The following is a 25,440-nucleotide window of genomic DNA, read 5'->3' on the forward strand; positions in this document are numbered from 1 at the left end:
TTCACGAGCCAGCACAATGAGGAGGAGGAGGAGGAGGAGGAGGTTACTCACTGTTCTCTTTTTACTTGCCTCGCTACGAGGGCAAAGTTAGACATAAGATTGTTTTTTATCGTGAAGATTGCAGCTCCCTAAATTGGAATACTCGGGGTGGAAAAATGGCCCAGTTGAGAAAGATTTCTGTTTCTCTAGTCTGGAACAGGACAGAACACTACGCCTTGATCCACGCTAGAAGGGCGGAAAACACTTGTCCTTATATTACTTATAAACAATAATGTAAAAGTGTCTACGTCATTTTAGGGACAATGTGCAGTTACACACACACACACACACACACACACACACACACACACACACACACACACACACACACACACACACACACCGAAAACGCTCGCGCGGACACCCAGAAATCACTTACGCACACACACATCCATTCCGCACATTTTCTAATTAATAACAACGAATTACTTTCCTCGCGAATTACTTTCCTCATGGGACTTTTAAGTAAGGCAAACTTCGTCAGATAAACATAAACTTTAAAATAATCTCATTATTTTCACACAGGACTTCAACCTTCTAAACTCCTTGATTCCACGAAGATTTTAATCCTAATGACTTCGAAAGAACTTTCACCGATCGGACCTTTGTTTATTCACCTTACTTTTGTTTTTTCGTTTTGTTTTTTTGTTTTTGTGTTAAAAAAATAAATGCGGTTCATTTTAAATCAGAAGGAGGTGTCATTTTGTTTTATTATTTTTTAATTATTTTGTTTGGCGCCGAGAGATTTAATTTTACTTAAACTTCTGCACCCCTAGAAATTGGTGACACTCGACCGTTAAATGAAATATGCACTTCTTTCTACAACCATACAGTTCCACAGCACGCTATTCCCATTTAAATCGGGACCGCAGACGCCCGTCTGCACCGACTCATTCAGAAATAACTCCAGCCACTCTATCGTGAAACATCCCGGTATTCAACTCAGCCAACATCAAATCCTGGTTTATCCAAATCCAAGCGTTATTCGACGCAAAGCGGATAACGTCGCAAATGACACGATACACTTACCTGGTCGAGAAATTACCTACTGACATCGGACTCGAAACTATATCAGAAGAAAACCATTACGACCGGCTGAAGGAAGCAATTCTAAAACGAACTGGCTTATCGAACGAGTCAATGCTACGCAACCTATTTACGCAGGTCGAACTTGGAGACTACACTCCATCGCAGTTGTTACGTCACATGCGCACCCTTTTGGAAGATAACAAGATGTCAGAGAACATCACGAGGAGTTTGTGGCTGGATAAACTACCAGCATCAACAATGCAAATCCTTGAACTAACGACGGAAGGAACAGAGCCTGACAAACTGGCGGAAATAGCAGACCGGATTCACGAGAACCTCTGGACACGCCGAGTAAACTCGCTACAGCAACAGCCTATGCAACGAAGAGACGAACAGCTAGCTGAGCTAAAATCCATGGTTGAGAAGCGGTCCAAACAATTACGGGATTTACTGAAGGCAGATCGCCAACGCTCTCATTACAACAGGTCACCCTATAGACGAAGGAGTACCAGCCAAAGTCGAAGTGTGGAACGCGACAGAGCGGATGGACACTGTTTCTACCACAGTAAATTCGATAGTAACGCGTAACGCTGTACCCACCCTTGTTCTTTCAGTAACAGAACGAAACAGAGAAACGAGGATGCCAGCCAGTAAAGATGACGACTGAGGCTGGACCCTCTTTAAAAGGTCGTCTGTTCTATATCCGTGACAGCACCCACGGATATAATTTTCTAATAGACACTGGCGCCGAAATAAGCGTAATCCCACCACTGACCAGTCAGAAGATTACGACCAAATCATATCACTTGCAAGCAGCCAAAAGTACCAAGATATCTACATTCGGGGATAAATCACTGACCATCAACATCGGCTTCAGGCGGACTTTCACGTGGATTTTTACCATAACCGACGTAACGACGTCCATAATAGGAGCGGATTTTCTGGCGAAATTCAACTTGTCTGTGGATATGACCAACCACACATTAACAGACAACCAAACGACATGCGTGGTGTGAGGAGTCTCCACTCGATACCAGTCAACATGTATCAGCTCAGCCCTACCTGAGGACCCATCTATCCGTCGATTACTCCAAAAATATCCGCAGCTGTCTCAGCCATTCAGGGACATGGACACGGCCAAGCATAGGGCTAAATATTACATTAAAACAACCGGACAACCAGTCCACGCCACCTCCAGACGTTTAAAACCGGATAAATACCGAATAGCGAAGGAAAAATTTCAGCACATGCTACAGTAGAAAATTATCCGACCCTCAAAAAGTGCATGGTCTTCTCGCTTACATATGGTGCCCATGCGGCGATTTCAGAAGACTGAATGCACAAACTGCACCGGACAGATCTGTATCTCATATCCGCGATTTTGCGATCGGATTACAGAATGCGACAACGTTTTCGAAGTTGGATCTAGTGAAGGCATACTACCAAGTTCCTGTAGCAGAGGAGGATATCCACAAAACAGCCTTGACCACACCATTTTGACTTTACGAAATCACTCGCATGCCTTTCGGACTTCGAAACGCTAATCAAACTATCCAACGTTTAATAGACCAAGTTTTCAAAGGATTGCTATTCATATTTGCATACGTGGATGACGTCCTCATTGCTAGTAAAAACCTTGACCAACATAAACAGCACCTGGATCAAGCTTTCTAGAGATTATCTCACTACGGCCAAAAAGTAAACATTGAAAAATGCATCTTCGGCCAATCAAAAGTCAACTTCCTCGGACACACGATCGACAAGGGCGGAATATCACCACTACCCGAAAAAGTGAGTGCTATCGCTAATTTTCCACAGCCCAAATCTGTTCGACAAGTCAGTTGATTTATAGGGATAATCAACTACAGGCGATTCTTACCCAACTGCTCTGAAATTCTCACACCACTAACATCGCTGTTGTAAAACAAGACCAAGAACTAGCAGTTAACATTAGATGGACCAGCCTTAGCAGCTTTTACTCAAGCGAAGAAAGTCCTAGCAAATTTCACAAAGCTGACTTACATAAATGACAAGGAAGATACCAGACTCACATTTATAATGGACACGTCAGACGAAGCCATAGGGGCAGCCATACACCAGCTGACCGATGACCGCTACATAATTATTTTCGGCCAAGCGAAACAAAACGCAAAGAAAATACACCGCATTTTCGAGGGAATTATTGGCAATTTATCTTGCGATTAAACATTTCAAACACATCTTGGAAGGCAGAAATTTCACGGTCTACACAGATCACAAACCGTTAACTTATGCGCTACACACACATGTGGACAAATATGGCCAACGAGAGATCAGACATCTCGATTACATTGCACAGTACTCCACGGATATAAGATATACCGTGAAAGGTTAGGAGAACATTGTAGCAGACGTCTTATCCAGAGGCATGATCATGTCTCTAAATTCCAGCTCGATAAGCATGGAATTGATAGCAGGAGAACAGGAATCAGACACAACACTTAAAGATGTTCAGGAAACACATCCTTACAATTCGAAAAAATGCCCGTAGTCTTCAGTACAGCGATTGTTTATTGCGACACGGCAAAGAAACAACCATGACCTTACATACCACTTAGCCTCAGACGGCAAGTTTTCCAACATCTTCACAATTTATCTCACCCAGGAAAAAAAGTTACTCTAAAGCTAATTACGCAGCGTTTCGTGTGGCCAAATATGAACACAGATATTCGAAATTGGACTAAGACGTGCATACCTTGTCAAAAGCACAAAATTCACAGACACACGAAATTACCTCTGGATTCTTTTAGCACACCCGATGCTAGATTCACCAACATCCACATCAATTTGGTAGGACTGTTACCCACTTCAAAGGGACACACCCACATCCTGACTATCGTCGATAGATTCAGCAGATGGTCTACCGCCATAGCCGTTAAGGATACTTCAGCTTCAACAATAGCCAGAGCCATACTTCAGGACTCGATAGTCATTTTCGGAGTACCTACAGTCATTACAACAGACAGAAGTTCGCAGTTCCAATCGATACTCTTTGCGGAATTCAATCAATTACTGGGAACGAACCACATCAAGACTACGGCATATCATCCATCCTCGAATGGCTTGGTCGAACGCTTTCACAAGCAGTTAAAAACTTCCCTGGTAATGTGTCTAAACAGCACAGATTGGGCAGACAATATACCTTTGATACTATTAATGATATGGAATTCTGTAAAAGAAGACTTACAAAGCACACCGGCGGAGGTAGTTTTCGGTTCCACTTTGACTTTGGCAGGTCAATATTTTGATCAACACACGGAGATCTCACCTACAACCACGTTCGTAACACAGTTGAAAGACAAAATGTCTCGTCTAAATCCCCCCACAGGAGAACAAACAGACAATCCTATACCCAAAAAGATCTTCACACCATCAAACACGTATTTGTCAGGAAAGACTCAGTGAAAAAGCCATTTTGTCCAAATTATTCGGGTCCATACCCAGTTCTGGACAGGCAGGATAAATATTTCACTGTTTCAAAAAACGGGAAAAGAGACACTATCGCGTTGGACCGACTTAAACCGGCATAAGTCGATGAAGATTTTCAAATCATTTCCCTATTGAAGCAACCTTTTAGAGAACCCACTGTTGCACAGAACGCCAACGCGAATATCAAAACGAAAACGAAAGTAAACTGGCCGAAACGTTTTAAGGAATACGTTACATATCGAAAAAAAAATAGAGAGAGAAAAACAGTTTTATATCTTTTTTTCAATCTGGGTGGGGGGAATATTTGTGCAGTCACTCATTCACACACATACACACACACACACACACACACGCGTGCACGTGAAAATACACGAACCTTTATTCACTTCAATTTCCCTGCGCATTTTGCACAAAAATATGTTCTTCCAGCAACGGCACATTTATGGCGGACGTAGTTGGCGACAGTAACACGTGACACAAGCGACTAATGAGAAAATTCAAAAAATTGTCTTTTTAACGCTTTTCCAAAAACCAAAATATCAGCAGTAGCAATCTTGTTTTTGGAGCCGGCCCAAAATGTATAAAAACGCATCAAACAGTCTTCTAGAATTTATTCAATTCATTCAGTTCATTCCGTGCATTAAGTCACTCCAGTCTTCTTCCTTTCTTCTCGCTTCGACGACACACGAGAACATGCATCTCGTCTTCATAATATCGTCGCTTTCAACACCTCCAACACCATGGTTACACACGCTACGCGGGCACTCAAAAGTCAGTTATGCACACACACATCCATTCCGCACATTTTCTAATTAATAACAACAAATTACTTTCCTCATGGGACTTTTAAGTAAGGCAAACTTCACCAGATAAAACACAAACTTTAAAATAATCTCATTATTTTCACACATGACTTCAACCTTCTAAACTCCTTGATTCCACGAAGGACTTTCATCTAACATTCTAATCATAATAACTTCGAAAGAACTTTCACCGATCGTTCTTTTGTTTATTAACCGGTGCATTTTAAATCAGAAGGAGGTGTCATTTTGTTTTATTCTTTTTTTATTATTTTGTTTGGAGCAAAGAAATTTAATTTCACTTAAACTTCTGCACCACTACAACTTTGACACAGCACGCATGCATGATCATCATTACTGAAGTGAATCCAGAGAAAAGAGAAATTTAAAGAAAGAAAGAAAGAAAAAGAGATAGATAGAGAAAAGTAACGATGAGATAGAGTGGGCAGATGGGACTGAAAAAGAAGAGAGAGAGAAAGAAAGAGAAGAAGAAGAAGAAGAAGAAGAAAATTTAGAAAGAGAGTGGGGGAGAGAAAGAGATATGCAGAGAACAAGGAAGAGAGAACGGGAAATAATAGATGGAGATGAGCAGAAGAGAGCGAAAAAGAAGATAGAGAGAAGAAAATTGAGACAGAGAGATTAGGGGTGGAGAGCATATGTACATCTACAGGTGTTCAATGGGGGTTATTTAACCCCCCCCCTCCACGAGGGCGGGATGCGACAAGAGGTCGTCATTTTTTGTGGATCACTGTGATTTCGTTGTGGATCACTCTGTGATTTCGTTGTCAACAAAATCCATTATGAAATAATTACCTCTGCCCGCGACACTCCTCCACGCTCAGAGTCTCATATTATTAATCACAGTTAAGTATGAGTGAGCATATATGTTTTTGTTTACAAACTAAACAACCACGGCGTACTAAATCATCCGCGATGGTTCCAAAGCTTGCAACACGAACCGGCGACCTTCCATCATGGCCGTGTATAATTGAAACTGAAAGTAAATGTTTTTGTTCTAGTTTAAAATTGACAATTAGTTTCATTTTTTGTGTAGATGATTATTATCTGTTACACACACTAAGTAATTGTTCATTCATTTACTACTAATTATTATTCACCCGGCGTTGACCGGGAGTCTTTTTACTTTAATTTTCGTTACCCATTGCCCCCACCCCCGCTTCTAATCTGACCTTTCTTTTAATTTATTGTAACAAAATATTTACGTTTTTTGTGAAGATTATCCAAGGAAGGACCATATGTTATTTGAAAAAGCGGTTTTACAACGAAAAAAAACAAAAAAAAAAACGAAATGTTGAAATTTAAGTGTTTGAAATTTAAATCCCATAAATAGTTTCGAGTTTGATTTGTCTTTTAACAACAAAATAAAGAGGATACGTCAGGTACGGAATAACAGATTATAATTAAAACATCTGTTGTTGCACTGTCCGATCTCTCCCACTTTTTTGCTTGAAATTTTGTGAAACGTAATTGAATATATTTTTGTAAAGTTTAATTAATGCATCCGGTGTCGTTTATTCATTACATAAATTCAATAAAATTGTTTTAAATTATCGGAGAGTCCTGCATTCTTTCATGCAGCGTGTCTTGGGCAAGAATAGCCTGGCGGCGCCCACTCCTCTCCAGGCTTCAGAGCACATACAACACCTGGTCTTAAAAAATGGTCACCCATTTTTGCGTTGGCTTTACGTCAATTAACGTCGCTTAACTTCGGTGATCTAACGATAAACTGTGTATTAAAGTGATTATGCCGTATTTAAAATCACGATACACTACTAATAATAATCATAATTTCGTTTGCATGCGAACTGCCGCAGATAGACAATGTGTTATCTGACAATTACATATACATTTACTTCTGCTTTTCACCATAAGGAATAAATGTAACACGAGATCCTTTTAGTAAGTGAAAAAAGGGGGCGCGTCCATTGCTTTAAAACATCCTGGACCAGTTGCAAAGAAATATTATGGAATCCCCTAAGCATTCAAGTGAGAACTCCCCACGAGGCATACAATAAAAATATATCATCGCCTTTTCCCGCCTTGATCGGGGGAATCTACCCCACTTTGCATTCCAGTATTGGGCCAGGTATTATTTTTTTTTTTATTGTCAAGTATATTAGGAATTAATTTTTGGCATCCGTTGGACGCATACACAATGTTTAAAATATGTTTCATATAATACAATGTCTCAATCCGTTTTTTACCCGACGTTACCCGGACGGAGACATATTCATCTACTGATGAATTACAAAGTTACATGTAAGCGCAAACCGCGCGCATATAAACGGGACTTTGATACTTTCATTGTTACAGAAAGTAAACAATACATTTATAAATTGACACCCTTCGCTGAATCACCACCTAAAAAAAAAAAAAAAAAAAAAAAAATGATATTCTACTTTTTAGGCGATTAAATGTGAACATTCTAAAAGATTTGGCGTAAAATAAAACTAAAATATATTTTAGAATTTAGAACAAGGGAGCAATTTTATATATAAATTTAACATAACATGATCCTTCATTTTTGGGCCATTCTAGCTTTTATGAGCAACTAATGAATTTTTTTTACCACTAACCCTAAGTCTGAGTAGCATGGTCAAAAACCGCGCGTAATCCCCCTAAATACAGATCCTCACCTCTCAAAAGACTAATATAGATTTATTTTCTAGAAAAAAATTAACTGCCCTAAAATGATAGAACGGTATGGAAATGGGGGATCATTTTAGGTTAAATTTATTTGCGAAACTGACTCCAGCAGTTATTTTTTCTTCGCCCCCACCAAATTTTTCACGGTGTTTATATGCAATCGCCTAAAAAAATATAATATAATATATTTTAATACTTCACTATTTCCATAATGAACAGTTTTCTTTCATTTTCCCTCTTTTTTTTTATTTAGCGATTGATACGTTTTTCTTTCTATTTTCTGTTTAAATGTTTTCTTTCTTTTGTCTTCTTTCTCTAGAGATTAAAATGTTATTATTTTCTTAAAACTTTCCAGTTCGAGGCGTTTTTGTTGTTGTTGTTGTTGTTGTTGTTGTTGTTGTTCTTCTTCTTCTTCTTCTTCTTCTTCTTATTATTATTATTATTTATTTATGTATTTATCTTTCCCAAATGAGACATTATTTTATATATGAATATTAGTGCAAACACTAATGAAGCATAATTTCTCTCTCTCTCTCTCTCTCTCTCTCTCTCTCTCTCTCTCTCTCTCTCTCTCTCTCTTATTTAGGGAAGGAACAGGTTTGCCTTTTAAACGTTTTGAAATCTTCTGGTACATAGTGCGTCTGAAGTTTGCGCGCACGTGTGTGTGTGTGTGGGGGGGGGGCGCGCGAACACGCATATGTACACGGTAAGTAATATGCTTTTTATTGTCAAAAAGCACAACTGAGTTTTTACTGACATACGTTTTCAGGTTAAGCTTTTTTAACGTAACGTATTATCAGACTTATACAATTTAATACTATTTTTTTCCTAGCTGACATTTATATGCAAAATAAACAAACTAACAAATGTGCGCTTTTTGTAAGTGCGCAAAAAAAAAAAAAAGAAAAGAGAAGAAAAAAGCGAACACACAACATTCCAACGTGTTTTTCTTTTCCTTCTTTCTTTTTATAATTTCGATATACTCACAGTCTGACGGGCTTTTCAGTACTGCTGCTTCCATTATTTGCCGAATCGTTGGCAGACAATGGAGAAGGGTGTGTATTTTCCATGGCCACGTTTTGGTGACAGTCTTGTGCGTCTTCTTTGTCAACGTTTTCTTGGAGCAAATAATAAACGTGTGTTGTTCGAAAGTGAGAAATACAACAGCGAGGAAGCAGGCTGTTCTGTGTGTTCCGTGGCTTCACAGCGGACCCCTGGCTTTTCTTCCCTCAGTCTTCCTGTGAGAAGAAGAACAACTCAGAAAAAGAAGCGAAGAGGAAGTAAAACGAATTGGGTTTCGAGTTGACGAGCAGCGATGAGAAATTCTGCTCGCAAGACCGCGTACATGCTGTGTGTGTGTGTGTGTGTGTGTGTGTGTGTGTGTGTGTGTGTGTACGATGTTAACATTAGTGCTGTTATTGTTGGACATTACTTCTATGATGAGAGGGTTACGAAGATATATACCTTTTTTCTTTTAGTGAGCGTCTACGCTAGTGCAGTATAGAGAACTAGAGGATGCCGGAGAGAGAGAAGTAACTAATAAATGCAACAGAGGAGTTATATATATATATATATATATATATATATATATATATATATATATATATATATATATATATATATATATATATATATATTACTTTTACCCCGCACATACACATGAGGGCAGAGTTAGACACAAGGTAGGTTTTAATATGAAAAATATTCAACTCCCTAAAACGGGACATCACTCTGGATTGAAACAAAAATAATCTGCACTAGTGCATAAGTAATACCAGCACTTCTTCAAGCAACGGTCAATAAATCGACTCCTCTGAAAGGAGGAGATAATGTCTGGGAGAATTCCCCCAATGCGACACTTTAAATTATCAATTCACAAATAGAAAATAAATTTTACTTACAAATTAGGCACAGGATCAGTGATCACTGAAAAAATGTGTGAGTGGGTGGAGAACGTTTGGTCAGCCTCGACTTATCGCATTTTGATTATTTCTCTATTATCCTTCCTTTCAATATTTCATCATCTGTCCATCACTTTCACTTCAGCAGGCACCACAATACCACATTTACTCTATGGACTACCCAAATTTAAAAACAACTTCAATGGTTTAAAACCATTTTTTTTTTTTATAAAATACATTTATTTTTCTAAATTTTTGAGATGTGGATTTGTATTATTTTTATTACTTGGACTACTGTTCTCATCTTGAGTGCGATTCTCATAACGTTTTCGCTGATGTAATCTCCGACCTTCTTTAAAATTATCTTGTTGAAGTCGTGAATCTGTATACAATTTCGAACGGAACGCTTTATTTAATCTGTTCCGTCGGGCGTGACTAGATAGAAGTCTTAAGCAATGCTACCCCTCTAATTTAATTCAAAATTTCATGCAGACTACAGAGTTCAACAGAAAGATTGTTGAGTTCGGCAAGATACACTTAAAAGAGGTTAAGGATTACATCAACTGGAACGTTGAGAGAATCATGCAAGATCAGAATAATCTAAATAATACATTTTTACAATTCCATTGGAGAAAGGTGGAGAGTGCCCTTTCCCCTAAAAAAAGGTGCTGGTTAGTAAAACCTCCAAACCAATTTAAAGAGTAGACTACTCAATATTTTCCGGTTTGTTTAGCCCCCCCCCTCACAAAAGACAGGTATATCTCCAAGAGAGAGTGGGAGGTAAAGTTTGGAAGTGAATGGTATCCTTCTAATACAAATAACATTTGAAGAAGTCAGAGCAAAATAAAGATGGGACTGGCCATCTTGAATAAAAAAGAGGATGGGGGTCAATCAATTAGCTAAGAGGCTACCTGAATTTGCGTGAGTTTCAAAAGAACTCATAACTGTATGTAATACGTTCAGACAAGGAACACATAAGCATGCTTACCCCCCTTTCATATGCACACCCTCACAACGTGTATCCACCTTTGTTGAATTCCATGGCTGTCATCTTTTTTCCATCACATATAATTTGGACCTTAAGCTGATGCTTGAAGAATAAACTCAGACACTACATTTTGACTTTAGCTCAAAAACCAATAAGTATATGATAGATTTTTATGTTGATTGATTTCTTTGGATAAATTTTACAATGGAACATTGCAAAATATATCGGTTTTTGCTTTTTGGATAAAGTTGTTGAGTCTTAAGTGATATTTTTTTGTCCTGAAATATAGCTATAAGCAATCGACTATGGAAATTGTCTTTGAATTAGAAATTTGAATAACTGGCAGTCATCTTGGGATATTTTATAATGCTTATGATTTTGAAATTAGTATTTCATCATTTTAAAATTAATATAAGAAATTCTTAAACAAAAAAATTTAAGTAAAAACTCTGAAAAATTACAATTTTATGAAGTACAAAAAGAAAATAATTACTGCTGGATTATTACTTGGAAGCATTAAGACTTCACGTTTAAAATCTTAGTGGTAATGTGCCATTCATGAATAAATATTTAATTTAAGTAAAAAATACTTTAAATCCTTCCATAAATCCACTTTATCAATTTATCGTAGTAATTATCTTTTAATTAAAGATTGTTCTAGAAACTTCTAAAACATGTTGGCATAATTGAATATTTTTTGAGGGGGGGAGCATAATTAGTAAAATTGTATTCTTTGAAATTATTATTTGCATGTGTAATATTAATAACTTATGAAACCTGTTTCAAATTTTGCATTGCTTCCACATTCATCTGAATAATTTACTGTTGATAATAATATTTCTTTTAAAATATTAAATACCTTTCAGAATCATTACTATTAAGAAATATTTTTTCTGTAAAATAATTGTCATTGGTAGCTAAATATTCTTTAAGTGCATAAACAAACGCGTCGATTCTTTATTTATTTACTAGCAAGCAACCCGGCGTTATCCGGTCGTAAAATAGGCATAAATATTAAATTTTAATTCATACAGAACTGACACAATGCATGCGAGTATTATGTTTTTTTCTAAACAGTTCACTTCTTGTAAGTAAAAAAAAAAAACTACTCGAGCTGAGATCGAAACCAAATCCTAAATACAGTGAGTTAAGCACGATAACCATCAGGCCAGCTTAACACGATCTCTAAAAAGTCTTTTCAATCCTACTTATTCTTTCAAAGAATCTGTCGTGTGAATAATTCACACATGCACATTCGTCAAACAGTTGACAAACATAAAATTCTGATGACCCTACATACCAACTTTTTATTTTGACCCCTTAGCAGCTCTTTTTATGGCTAGTAAAAAACGATTAAAAACTTTTCCACATGTCTGACTACCTTTTATACCAAATTTAATGTCTGTAGATAAACATTTGTTGAGTATATAGGTTGAGAATGTTCTCTCTCACACACACATGCACATTCTCACTTTTTTAGATGTATAGATCTAAAATTGTAGCAATTTAATTAATTTTAAAACAGTATTGTCGTATCACTGTCATCTGCATAGTGTCCCAATAAATACAACGAATGTGACTTTTTGAAATGTATTTATTTGAAATTGTACTATTTTAGTCAATGGGACGGCATAATTTGACTTTGGAACAGTCCATTTTATAGTGGGTAACGTTCAAATTATTCACCTTAGCGACATAAGAATAATCAATATCTTTGCTAACTCATTTTCTTTTAATGTGTGTGAGCTCCAATCTCTAGTAAAAGATTTACAGCAAGAACTCGCCCTGCAAAATCTTTTGTTTCTTTCTCGGTGTGCCTAACATAAAGTAAAATTTCTATGAACAGTTGCTTTTAAATAAATTTCTAACTATGGAACACATTGCCACAAGATTGCTTGTCTGAGAGTATGACAACAGGCATGGAAACAAGCGGCCAAGGGTGGCGTGTGCGACAGTTGAAACTTTAAACTCGGTTGATTGGACATGAAAAGGTGACTTATGCTCAAATTTGATCGCGTCTTAATTTGCGTATGTCGAATTTGAACATATAAAAAACTGGTATTTCTTTGATTGGAGAGAAGATTTTTTTACTCACTCAGTCATTGCATGTCAGTGGGACAAAGAATGACAGGTTTTGTTTTGTACGGTAAACTTACATATCAGAGGAAGACAAGAACAACGGATTCTTTTTTTGTGCACGAAATGGTATTCGGCAGTTTAAAACTTTAATTTCAACACTTCAAGCTATTCCATCCGTTATCATGGCGAAAATACAACTAAGCAGTGACATGGTGAAATAACCATTTACTGGTGAGGGAGATGTAATGACATGGCTGAAGAATTAAGGTTGGTAGCAAAACTCCAAAAGATAGACAGTGTGGCAAGCCTATTGCCATTGTATTTGGAGGAGGATGCATTGACCCTCTACTTAGAAATGAGCAAGATTGACCAAATCGACGTTGAGCGGATAGAGACTTGATTAAAGGAGGCCTTCACAGATGGTGCATTCACAGCCTACAGGAAGTTAACCATGGGGAAATGTGTTGGCGAGCAGGTGGACATTAACACGAACAATATCAGACGGTTGGTTGAACTGGCTGGTTTTGAAGAAATTGAACTAGAACAACTTGCCAAACTGATGTTTGCCAGAGGATTACCTGATGCCATTTCCATCAAACTCTGGTAGGCACCAAACATTGAGACCCTAACCATGGGGAACCTAATAATAAGAGCAAGGGTGTTGACATCAATCAGGAACCAAAGCCTTCACGTGAGACCATCAAATGGTAGATCTGCTGTTCCTACTGGGGATAGTCCTGGCACAGGAGTAAACTGCTTCAAATGCGGCTGCAAGGATCACATAGCAAGAAATTGCTGAAGACATGAAACTCATTGCTACTGATGCAGCAAGGGTGGACACTGGGCCAAGGACTGTTTGGAAAACGAGCAAGGGGATGAGACACAAATGCCAGCCTACTCCCCCACTAAGATGTAAATGTGGCGCTTCCGGAGATTGTCGTCTACATTGATGGAATGTGGTGTTCGGCATTGACACAGGATGCTCACATACAATAATAGATGCAAATCAAAGTCGATCCTGAAAGACAGCAAAAGTGAACGTTTGACTACTGGAGACTCGTCTCGTGCGTGCTGTAGAAGAGAAGTCATTAGTTTCCACGCATATGACTATCTCCATCAGTGAATTAGACTTTACTGTTATGTTTGACTATCAGAAACAAGCATGGATAGTGGCATGGAAATGGGCAGATGACTGCCCATCTGAAGGACTGCATAATGGAGTACAAAAGTGGCTGTGGAGCTTTGACTAGAATATGATCAAGAACTTTGAGCATGGATGGAGAAGGGTTGGCTTGTGCCATGCTCTGAAGACAGACTCTGACGTTCAAAGTGATTAATTCTATTGATAGCCATGATGCAGCGGATTAAGGTAAAGGTACGACTACAGATGGACTACCTCAAACTCAACAATCATATAGATGCATTCATAGTGAATGCAGATGTTTGTGTTGCTAAGATGCACGAGTAGTGCCAAAAAGGGCCAAACGTATCACTGCTTGACCTCCGCAGAGCATATCTCCAAGCACGAGTCCACGAGACACTGTTGTCATACCACACGGTATAGGTAGATGGAAATAGATACTGTCTGACATGTTTAGAGTTTGGCTTGAACGTGGCTACCCTCATAATGAAGGTTATCATTAGCAGGGTGTTATCATAGAAGGAAGCAGTGAGCTGTGGACGATGCAACTTCAGTTTACATCGATTATCTTTAATGATGAAGTAATTGTGCTCGCCTCTCAAGTCCAAGAAGATTTAGCTTGATTAGGACTAGAATGTAAGGACTTGGAACAATGGGGGACAGCACGTGTGTGTTGGGAGTGACAGTCTTAAGAAAACACGGTGTCCTGCGCTGGAAACAAGGGAATGCAATCCCAAAAATTTCCATAACGCAATGGACTGTATTTTCCTTGAGTGAGGGCACCTCTCAGTATGTGTGTGGCTACATGTGGAATGTGGCGTAATAAAGAGAAGAGCCTGCTCAATCACAGACGGCTGGAATGATAAGGTGACAGAGTCCCTACTCAAACATATGATGCGTGAGACTGTGGACACAGTAAATCAGAACAATTCAGCTTGTGGGGACTCGTACATAGACAACCGGGAACTGAATGTATGGGTTGATCAGTTTTGTCATATTTTGCTGATCTGCCACTGATAAAAGCAGAACTCCCATAAAGGGGAGTTAAGTCAGTCTGTCATTTAATCAAGTAATAATGAATGGCAGATGTGACAAAACACAAAACTACTTTAAAAATTTTATTCAATAAATTTTCATAGTATTTTATGAAGAAACTTTAGATTTACATGATACATGAATATATTTACATGATACATGAATATATTTACATGATACATGAAAATATTTACATGATACATGAATATATTTACATGATACATGAATATATTTACATGATACATGAAAATATTTACATGATACATGAATATATTTACATGATACATGAATATATTTACATGATACATGAATATATTTACATGATACATGAAAATATTTACATGATACATGAATATATTTACATGATACATGAATATATTTACATGATACATGAATATATTTACATGATACATGAAAATATTTACATGATACATGAATATATTTACATGATACATGAATATATTTACATGATACATGAATATATTTACATGATACATGAATATATTTACATGATACATGAATATATTTACATGATACATGAATATATTTACATGATACATGAAAATATTTACATGATACATTAAAATATTTACATGATACATGAATATATTTACATGATACATGAAAATATTTACATGATACATGAATATATTTACATGATACATGAAAATATTTACATGATACATGAAAATATTTACATGATACATGAATATATTTACATGATACATGAATATATTTACATGATACATGAATATATTTACATGATACATGAAAATATTTACATGATACATGAATATATTTACATGATACATGAAAATATTAAGGAGATTTTACTTGAATGCGATTTTCACCCATGCCCCAACACCAACATTTGTTAATTACTGTTTTTTCTTTTGATTAATTATCACCCAGAATAGTCTCTTTTACAAAGACATTTTTTGGGAAATTGAAAAAAGGATTATAAATCCTCACACCAATTCTAATAAGGGTGTCGTAACCTAGAATAAAGTTTACTATCAAAATGAATGCTCACTTGTAAATATAAATATTTGTAAATTTAGTCTTTAATCAATATTTATCAGAATAAAAGATTTAAATAAAAATTTTAGAGGGTATGAGTCGCATGAACTTTCATCCACAATTTCGTGTGTAAGAATCAATAAAGTAATATGAGTCTTGAAGGTAGGTTTAGATCTGATGACCTCAGAGGAATATCAAAATCTGAACTGTACTGGACAATGTGCGCAGAACAAGAGACTTCATTAACATTGTCACATTGAACGAATGCATAAGAGTTATAGCTAGAGTAAGTAAATGTAGAACAGTTGAGGTAGCAGGGTTAGTTGGCAGGGCAAATCCCCCCCCCCAAAAAAAAAAACGTGAGGTTGGATTTGAGAACAAAATGGTATAAATAAAAACCTGCCGGAAGATAGGTTACATAGGAAGTCAATTTCTAAAAGCTGTCTAATACATAAAAAATGGACATTAAACCTAATATGTTGATGATTGTAAAAAAATAATAATTAACAAAGAAAATACAGAGGGAAGTCAGACCATTCTGTAATAGATCCCCGGGATATGGTGGCCCAAGAATATATTTTTTCAGGTTACGATGTGGAATATGATGTTTTTCCTGGTCTCTGATTACAGTATTTGCCCCGTCTTACGGTGTTATTTATAATGTTATTTGATTATATACACTTGTATTATATACTGTACTTTATTTATTTTTTTTTTAACGAATTTTTAATGTCGTTGCCTGGGGTTCTACTGTACTTGCATAATGTGATGCCTAATCGATAGTTATCCAAATAAATTATGAATAGAAAAAAAAAAAAAAGAGGTGCAACATTTAACTTTCGTTCACTGTAAATATAATGTTTCACTTTTTAAAAAAATATTCTCATTATTTTGGGGATAGAGCATCTTACTGGATGCCAAACATTCACACGTTATTTGTGGCACTCCAACCGAGAGATCTTTTTAAGATTCTAACTGCCTCTTTAAGTGTAATTGTTTGAATCTCTCTTGCACTTGGTTCTTCACCTGATATATTTGCCAAGTAGTTTTTGAAATTCTTTTTCATGAGTTCAATTGCTCCTATAGTTATTGGAATGATGGAGATCTGTCTAAGATTCCAGTTTTTTTTTCTTTCATGTTGTGTATAAGACTTTGGTGGTATTTCGTTATCTTCTCCCTCTCAGACCTGTTAAAGCCAGTATCATTGACTTCAACTAGGGTTACTACTTTCTTACTTTTGTCCCATATCACTATGTTACGTTTAACAACTCCGTTATGAGTGGCCTAACGATGATATTTATTTTCCAAAATTTGTTCGGATATCTATTAAAATAGAGGAGTAAACGGAATACTGATTTAAATTCATAAATAAATATGTATGATATTAATAATATATGAATACGCATGCGCATGTAGTCAGGCGTTATTATTCAATTTGCATAAGACGTTATCCTATATCTATGCGGTTAAAGAATGGGGACAGTTGTAGGATTTCTGAAGAAGGGTTCAAGACCACCATCTTTTTTTTTGATGAAGTAAACTGGAAAAATAAATAAATTTGTCGAATCATAACTTAGTCTCAATCTATGGCGATGCACCCGAGCGTAGTGTTTATCTAAAATGATAATAATATCGAACCGATTTACATCTTGTAATTATTTACTGCTGATGAAGTAGAATACATTATTATTTTTACGTTTTTTAACGACGCATATGCTAGAGAAAAGTGGGTGAAAATCTCAGACGTAGTTACTGACGGAAGAGTCTATGTTAATTGTTTCAAACACAATAAAAAAACACATGTATGGCCGGGGTAAAGAATTTATAGAAAGAGTAGATACGATTTATTTTGATGATATTTGGGAATGATATCTGCGACCAGTTGAAAATAGCTATGCTAAGATATCTAGCTGTTAAACACATATACACAGTTCATACAAGCACATGTGGTGGTAGTCGAAATGAACATACACACACTCTCGCACTAACAAAATAAAGGCACGCTAATGCATACACGCATACAGTCCTGGTCAAAATCATAAGACCACTTAAGAAAGTAAGCGTTTACGCATATTATCGAATTTTTAATCAAACAAATGGTTGAAACCATTGCCAAAAGGGAAAATATGATGGAAAAAAATGAAATCTGCTTCATTCGAAACCTTAACCCTGATCTAATAATTATTTTTTAAAAAACAAACATTTTCATCTGGTCAGAATGATAAGACCACTTTAAAATTGGTTAGTTTTGAAAAAAATGAATACAAAAACTTTCTATGTGACTAAAAGCAACTTGTTAGTGGATAAAAAGCATCTTACTAAATTATAAATGGCAAAAGGGAAAACATTATCAGAGTTTGAGAGAGGAAGGATCTTTGAACTTAATAGGGGTGGACTCTCCCATAGATCCATTGCAAACGAAGTGAATCGTAGCAAAACGGTCATCACAAATTTTTTAAGAAATCCGGATCAATATGGGCACAAAAAGAGTTCAGGTCGACCAAAAAAAAAAAAAAAAAAATAACCCCATTACTGGATCGCCATATCACAAGAAGTTTAAAAAAAAACTCCAGTGTGCTGAGAAAGTTCCAACCAGAACTTGCCCCCATACTTACAAAACTGTTTAAGCGTTGCCTTAAGGAGAAGTGCTTTCCAACACCCTGGAAAACCTCATCAGTATGCCCTGTATTTAAGAATTCAGGTGATAAGTCTTCTCCCTCTCAGTACAGACCAATAAGTCTCCTGTGTGTCATGAGTAAGTTGTTGGAATCCATATTAAATAAAGAAGTAGTCAACCACCTCAACAGAAACAACCTTCTTAGTGACATGCAATATGGTTTCCGCTCTGCAAGATCTACAGCAGATGTGCTAACGGTTATATTACATAGGATTAGTGAATCTCTTGACAAAGGTTTCCAGGGCAATTGCTTTTGACATATCAAAGGCCTTCGACAAGGTATGGTATAAGGGCCTACTTCACAAGATTTCCAGCTACGGTATCACTGAAAATGTTTTCTCAATCATTAAATCATTTCTCACTGATAGGTTCATAAGAGTAGTGGTTGGTGGGTAGAAATCAAAGGCCCACAGTATTGATGCTGGAGTCCCCCAGGGGTCCATCCTGGGCCCAACTCTCTTCCTGATCTACATCAATGATCTCCCAAAACACATACTTAAATCATTCGTTGACATCTATGCTGATGACACGAAGTTCTCTCTAATTCTCTCTCCTCTGATCTGTAGCACATGGTACAATGGGGGAAGAGGTGGCTGGTCACTTTTAATGCATCCAAAACCAAGCTTCTATCTTTACATCATAAACGCTCTGATCCCCATCTGGCATCAATTGAAATGGATGGCTCTCGTCTTGGGGAGGCTCTATGTTTTGACAAGCTTCTGGGATTGACCTTTAGTCCTGATCTGAAATGGAACACGTACATCAAATCTGTTGGGATGCTGGGAAAATGGTGGGATCCTTCTACCGCTCCAGAAGATATCTCACTACTGATGCAATTCTCTATCTGCATAAAAGCCAAGTACGTCCAAGGATGGAGTACTGCTGCCACATCTGGGCAGGAGCTGCTAAAAACAGCCTATCCTGCCTTGACAGAGTACAAAATAGACTTTGTGGTTTGGTGGGGGATGCCCTTTTCTCTTTGCTGCAGCCTCTCTCCCACAGAAGAGACCTTGCAAGCCTGTCTTTGTTTTATTGTTATTTCTATGGCAAGTGCTCGTCTGAGCTCCAATCTCTCGTCCCTCCTCACCAATCTTTCACGAAAAACAACCGTCTGGCTGAAACCACTGTCAATAATTTTCTCCACTCTTTATCTGTGCCTTAATCCAAATGTAGATTCCATGAGCAGAGCTTCTTTCTCAGAAGTGCACGATTGTCGAACTCTCTTCCGTTCGCCTGTTTCCCACGTGACTACAACTTGGATGCCTTCAAATCCAACATAAACAAATTCCTGACAAATCGCCCCCTTAAGTAAGACACTCTATCAAATCTCCAATACTAATGATTACTACAATACTATCTCATTGATTACTGTACACACAATAACCCTTATCCCTGAGTGGCCTGCGGGCCTTGATAAGTGGTAACCCCCCATGTAAAAAAAAAGAAAAAAAGTCGATTGAAAAGCCAAACAGAAGCAGAATGTAGTCCAAAAACCATCAGAAGGCATCTAAAAATGAAGGGTTTCTTAAATATGCCGCCAAATACCAGACTTAGGATGAAGAGAAGTGGTAAAATGTAATTTTCTCCGATGAGAAAAAGTTTAATCTAGATGGTCCAGATGGATTTCAACTCTATTGGCATGATAAAAATTTTCCCAAAGAGAATTTTTCAACTCGGCATAGTGGAGGAGGGTCTTTAATAATCTGGGATGTTTTCTCGTCAGCTAGGACCCTAAAGTTTCAAGTAGTGAAAGGCCGGCAAACATCATTAGAGCACATTTCAATGCTTGAAAATGCTTCTATCAGGACTGAAGGTCCACGTCTGTGTGGAAGAAATTGGATTTTCCAGCAAGACAACGCTGCGATACAGACTTCTCGACAAGCACGAGAATACTTTTCTTCAAATAATATAGAATTGTTAGATCATCCAGCATGTTCTCCAGACCTCAATCCCATTGAACATCTTTGGGGATGGATGGCAAAAGAAGTGTTCAAGGATGGAACCCAGTATGATTCGATAAAGGAACTTTCTGATTCAGTTTTCAGTACATGGGACAAAATTCCTTCTCAACTGATAACAAACTTAGTCGCAAGCATGCCGAAGAGAATTTTTGAAGTAATTTGTAATAATGGAGGCTATACTAAATACTGAGACCCTTTTTAGTAATTTATAATTGCCTTTTGTTAGATAAATTATCAGTGGTCTTATCATTTTGACCAGGTGAAAATGTTTGTTTTTTAAAAAATAATTATTAGATCAGGGTTAAGGTTTTGAATGAAGCAGATTTCATTTTTTTCCATCATATTTTCCTTTTTTGCAATGGTTTCACCATTTGTCTGATTAAAAATTCGGTAATATGCGTAAACGCTTACTTTCTTAAATGGTCTTATGATTTTGACCAGGACTGTAGTTTCATTCATGATTATTCATTTGCAGACGTGTAAACGCACACGGCACCAACCAAAACAAGTATGTGTATTCAGTTTTTCTTATACATAAACAGTTCTTTCCTTCAGGAACGTTTCTTTGAATTCTCATTATTTATGAGCACTTTATTTCATTGTCTTAACAAGTTGTCGAATAAAATTAATTATTTTGTATCGATAGACTTTGTTATTCTTTTATTTGATCATGTATTTGTTACAGGATTTTGTAAAAGACAAACGTAAGCGAAACATAATAAAATAATTTATAAAAGAGGGAAAATAACATACTCACAAATGGAAACGTCTCGTTAATAGTCCCAAACATAATCGAAAACCACATGTATTGCTAGGGAAAACAATTTTCCTAAATAAAATCAATTGATTGGGTTAGCATTGAAATTTGTTCTAATATCTATTAAAATAGAAGAGTAATGATAATAAGAATCTTCCATTCTTTATTAAAACCAACGTGTATTCATTTGCATATTAATAAATATATGTACGTGTATCCAGTCACACAAACGTTAGTGCGTAAAACATACATTTTTAGCACCCAAACAAAATTATTGATGAGATGAAACGAAAAAACAAATAGCAACTCAAACAACCACCTCAGATGTATTCAACTGCCTGCATTGAATACATAAAGAAATCCTGCAACTACTACCTTTACAACAAAATTGTCAGTATTGGTTGTTTTTTCTTTATGACATAAGAAATGATAATAATTTATATATGTAAAATTAAATTACTGTTATACTTCTATTTTATATGAATATTTTAGTAATATATTTAGATATATAGAGAATGCGAACACTGGCAAATAATAATTTTTGTCATTTTTGACAGAGGATGTATGCTAGTATACTAATATAAAATTTATTTGCAGAGGCACTAACATCGCCTGTCCTAGAAAATGGCAGTGGATGATCTGAGTGATAAGTTGTCTTCATTTCTGTTAAGATAATAAGAGTTCCGTTTTTGTGTTAAGATCTTAGTGATCTCCCTTGCTTATTGCTGTGGATTATTGGCTAAAAGAAAATGGAAGCTTATTTCCGTTTCATGAAAAACTAACGGCCATTATCATCGATAAAGTCAAATAGTAAACGATTATTTCAACAACACAAAGTGATTTCAAACGGTTATCGAAAGAGGTAGAGGGGACTGGACATCTGGGGAATCTTGTTATCACTCAGACTTTGTGAGCAGCAATCGTTATTGTCAATAAGCGATCCAAAGTAGATTTCAACATGTAAGAAAAAACTGTTTTTTATTTTTTACTAAAATTCTATTCGATATTTTTCTGTAATGTTTGGTATACACAAACATTTTTACCTGCTATGCAAGTATATTTCTGTTATTTTAGTTTCAACCGCCATATTTCACATATACATCAATTTAAATAAGTATACAAACAAGTATCTCTCTCGATATTTCAACTGCTCCACCCCGTGTAAAATTTTAAAAGCAAGAATTGATTTTCTGCCAATATAAAAAAAAAACTTTCTTTTCTCTATGTACTTTAAATCAAACGAAATTTCCACAACAGCCTTTCTGAGACATTTCCATACGTGGAATATTTTACCACAGAAAAGTTTCACTATAGACTACAACATGCTCGTTTTCAAGTTCAATGTCAACAAATATCTGTTGAGTCGTGTTGTGAATTAATCACAGTACTATGAAAGGATTGAATCTTCTCATAGCACTGTTTCATCATCTAAGTGAAAATCTTACCAACCTCTATCCTCGAGTGGCTTTTGGTTTTAATAAGTGATGCTTCATTAGTTTAAGAAAGAAAAGTTGTTTTCACAAACAACTATCTTTTGCCCTACATTCACGCAATATATGCATATCTACTTGCTTTTACTTGTTATTTTGAAAATATTTTAAAATAAATTCTTTTGTTTTGTTGAAATGTTATTGTTCCCTTTTGTTTCCATTCATTATACGCTTTTTTTTAAGTGACAAATAAATAGAACTATTTTTTCTACAAAAAAAAAAGAATAATAACAAAAGATATTAGAAAATAGTTCAAGTATGCAATTTGAATGAAGGTGTAGTTATCTCTGTGGCGAATCGAGTTAACAATTGAACATCTATCCTCGAGGCTAGTATATGCAGAGTATGGAGTTATCAGGTTGGAGTTCTTGGATGTATCTTGGATATCGATAATGTGTAAATAGCATAATGTATTCGCTTGTGTGTTGCAGTGTGTATGCATATCAATGTTCGTGGTCAATGATCATTCTAGTGAAGTTGGAAAACTCCTTAGGCTATGCAGTTTTTTGTTTTTACACATTCATCTGGGTCTTACTTCATAAAAACACCATATTTTCAATTGATTCCAGAAAGTTCTGCACCTACATTATCCTTAAGTAATTATCTGCATGTTGAATATGATAAAAGAAACAACGAAACCTTCTGTCAGTTCACACGTATATTCTTATTTCCGGATAAGAAGGCAGTGAACCGTGGTTGTCAAAAGTACCCCATGTTTCCAACAGCCTAGCCACCTACCGTTAAAAACACATCCACCACAGTTAAGATCTTAAGAGAAAAAGAGAACAAGCGAGGCAAGAAACGGAAATGACTTCAGTGCCCTCTCGGCTCTAATGTCATCTTTAACGACCTGTTTGGATTAAATCCTCGAATATAGATGTACGATTGTAGACTCGTTTTGTCGCGGAAATAACTAGACTTTCGTTTTTTATTACTCATTTCCTAGAGAAATCCCTTGAAAAAGATGAATAAGTCACGTTCAGCTTGACGGAATTAAACAATTAAAGCAGGTACATACGCATATTTGAGTTTCTTCCAGTTCGACAAAGCACTAAAAATATCTTTGCTCCAACTCAAAGAAAATGCGAGAGACACACAACATTATTTTTCAACCGACTCTTTGAACATTCTATTTCTTACTCTACCTTAGTAGTAGTAGTAGTAGTAGTAGTGGTGGTAGTGGTAGTGGTAGTAGTAGTAGTTGCACTACTGTTCAAATCTTCGTCCGAAATACAAAATATTAATCCTCATCTGAAACATAAAAATCTACATAAATTTTGAAAACTTTAAATCAATTCTTTGAGCATTTCATTTCTTGTGAGTATGCCAACTTTTCTTATGGTTTCATTCATAGCTAATCCGTATTACAATTACTTTTCTTTGTTCAGAACATTTATTGTAAGCGATTGTATTTACCTTCATTTCAAATTGTTACTTGGCGCATTTCGTTTGTATTTTTCGACGTCAGCACGGAAACTATATGCATTAAATGTGTTTCGCTTCGAGGAATATTTTTTGAAAAAAATTGTCTACAAACAAGAATTTTTATTCCTGTTTTATCGCCTCATTGTTTCGGGTTAATTTATGAAAAGAAAATTTATGTAAAAAGAGACAAATTTATGACAAAATCAAGAAATAAATAAATGAAAACAAAGAGCTATATATATATATATATATATATATATATATATATATATATATATATATATATATATATAATGCATCTAAAACCAAGCTTCTATCTTTACATCATTAACGTTCTGATCCCCATCTGGCATTAATTAAAATGAATGGCTCTCGTCTTGAGGAGGCCTCAAGTTTTGACAGGCTTCTGGGCTTGACCTTTACTCCTGATCTTAAATGGAATACGTACATCAAATCTGTTGCCAAGGCCGCTGGAAAAATGGTCGGATCCTTCTATCGATCCAGTAGATATCTCACTGCTAATGCAATTCTCTATCTATATAAGAGCCAGATACGTCCAAGGATGGAATACTGTTGCCACATATGGGCAGGAGCTGCTAGAAAAGACTTGTCCTGCCTTGATAGGGTTCAAAATAGACTACGTGGCCTGGTGGGAGATGTCCTTTTCTCTTCGCTGCAACCTTTATCTCACAGAAGACATGTTGCGAGTTTGTCTCTGCTTTATCGTTATTTTCATGGAAAGTGTTCGACTGAGCTTCAATCTATGGTCCCCTCTCGCCAAACTTTCACAAGAAACACTAGACTAGCTGAAAACATTATCAATAATTTTCCCCACTCTTTATCTGTACCGCAACCTAAACATAGATTCCATGATCAAAGCTTCTTTCTTAGAACTGCACGCCTGTGGAATTGTCTTCCGTTTTCCTGCTTTCCAGCTGTCTATAATATGGTTGTCTTCAAGTC

The 25,440-nt window shown here is 36.3% G+C and overlaps 2 protein-coding genes and 1 long non-coding RNA gene across 3 annotated transcripts in view; 2 read left to right on the plus strand and 1 right to left on the minus strand.

Moving 5' to 3' along the window:
• The first annotated feature begins 1,050 nt into the window (after positions 1–1,050).
• LOC145261157 (uncharacterized) lies at positions 1,051–1,656 on the plus strand. Its single transcript, XM_080119478.1, has one exon. The coding sequence runs from the start codon at positions 1,051–1,053 to the stop codon at positions 1,654–1,656; it is 606 nt and encodes a 201-aa protein (XP_079975604.1).
• A 68-nt stretch (positions 1,657–1,724) lies between these two features.
• On the plus strand, positions 1,725–2,084 carry LOC145261164 (uncharacterized). Its single transcript, XM_080119486.1, has one exon. The coding sequence runs from the start codon at positions 1,725–1,727 to the stop codon at positions 2,082–2,084; it is 360 nt and encodes a 119-aa protein (XP_079975612.1).
• A 6,705-nt stretch (positions 2,085–8,789) lies between these two features.
• The window catches only part of LOC145256268 (uncharacterized), a 78,213-nt gene continuing 61,562 nt past the window's right edge, over positions 8,790–25,440 (minus strand). Inside the window, exon 2 of the long non-coding RNA XR_013863955.1 lies at positions 8,790–9,241. This is a non-coding gene — a long non-coding RNA (uncharacterized LOC145256268). The remainder of the gene's footprint in view (positions 9,242–25,440) is intronic.

This window comes from Euprymna scolopes, chromosome 3 (genome assembly GCF_053919585.1).
Source record: "Euprymna scolopes isolate OS-2025 chromosome 3, ASM5391958v1, whole genome shotgun sequence".
Classification (NCBI taxonomy): Eukaryota; Metazoa; Mollusca; class Cephalopoda; order Sepiida; family Sepiolidae; genus Euprymna; species Euprymna scolopes.

Excerpts from the sequence above, each read along its gene's own strand:
- LOC145261157 (XM_080119478.1), top strand. The coding sequence starts at position 1,051 with ATGACACGATACACTTACCTGGTCGAGAAATTACCTACTGACATCGGA.
- LOC145261164 (XM_080119486.1), top strand. The coding sequence starts at position 1,725 with ATGACGACTGAGGCTGGACCCTCTTTAAAAGGTCGTCTGTTCTATATC.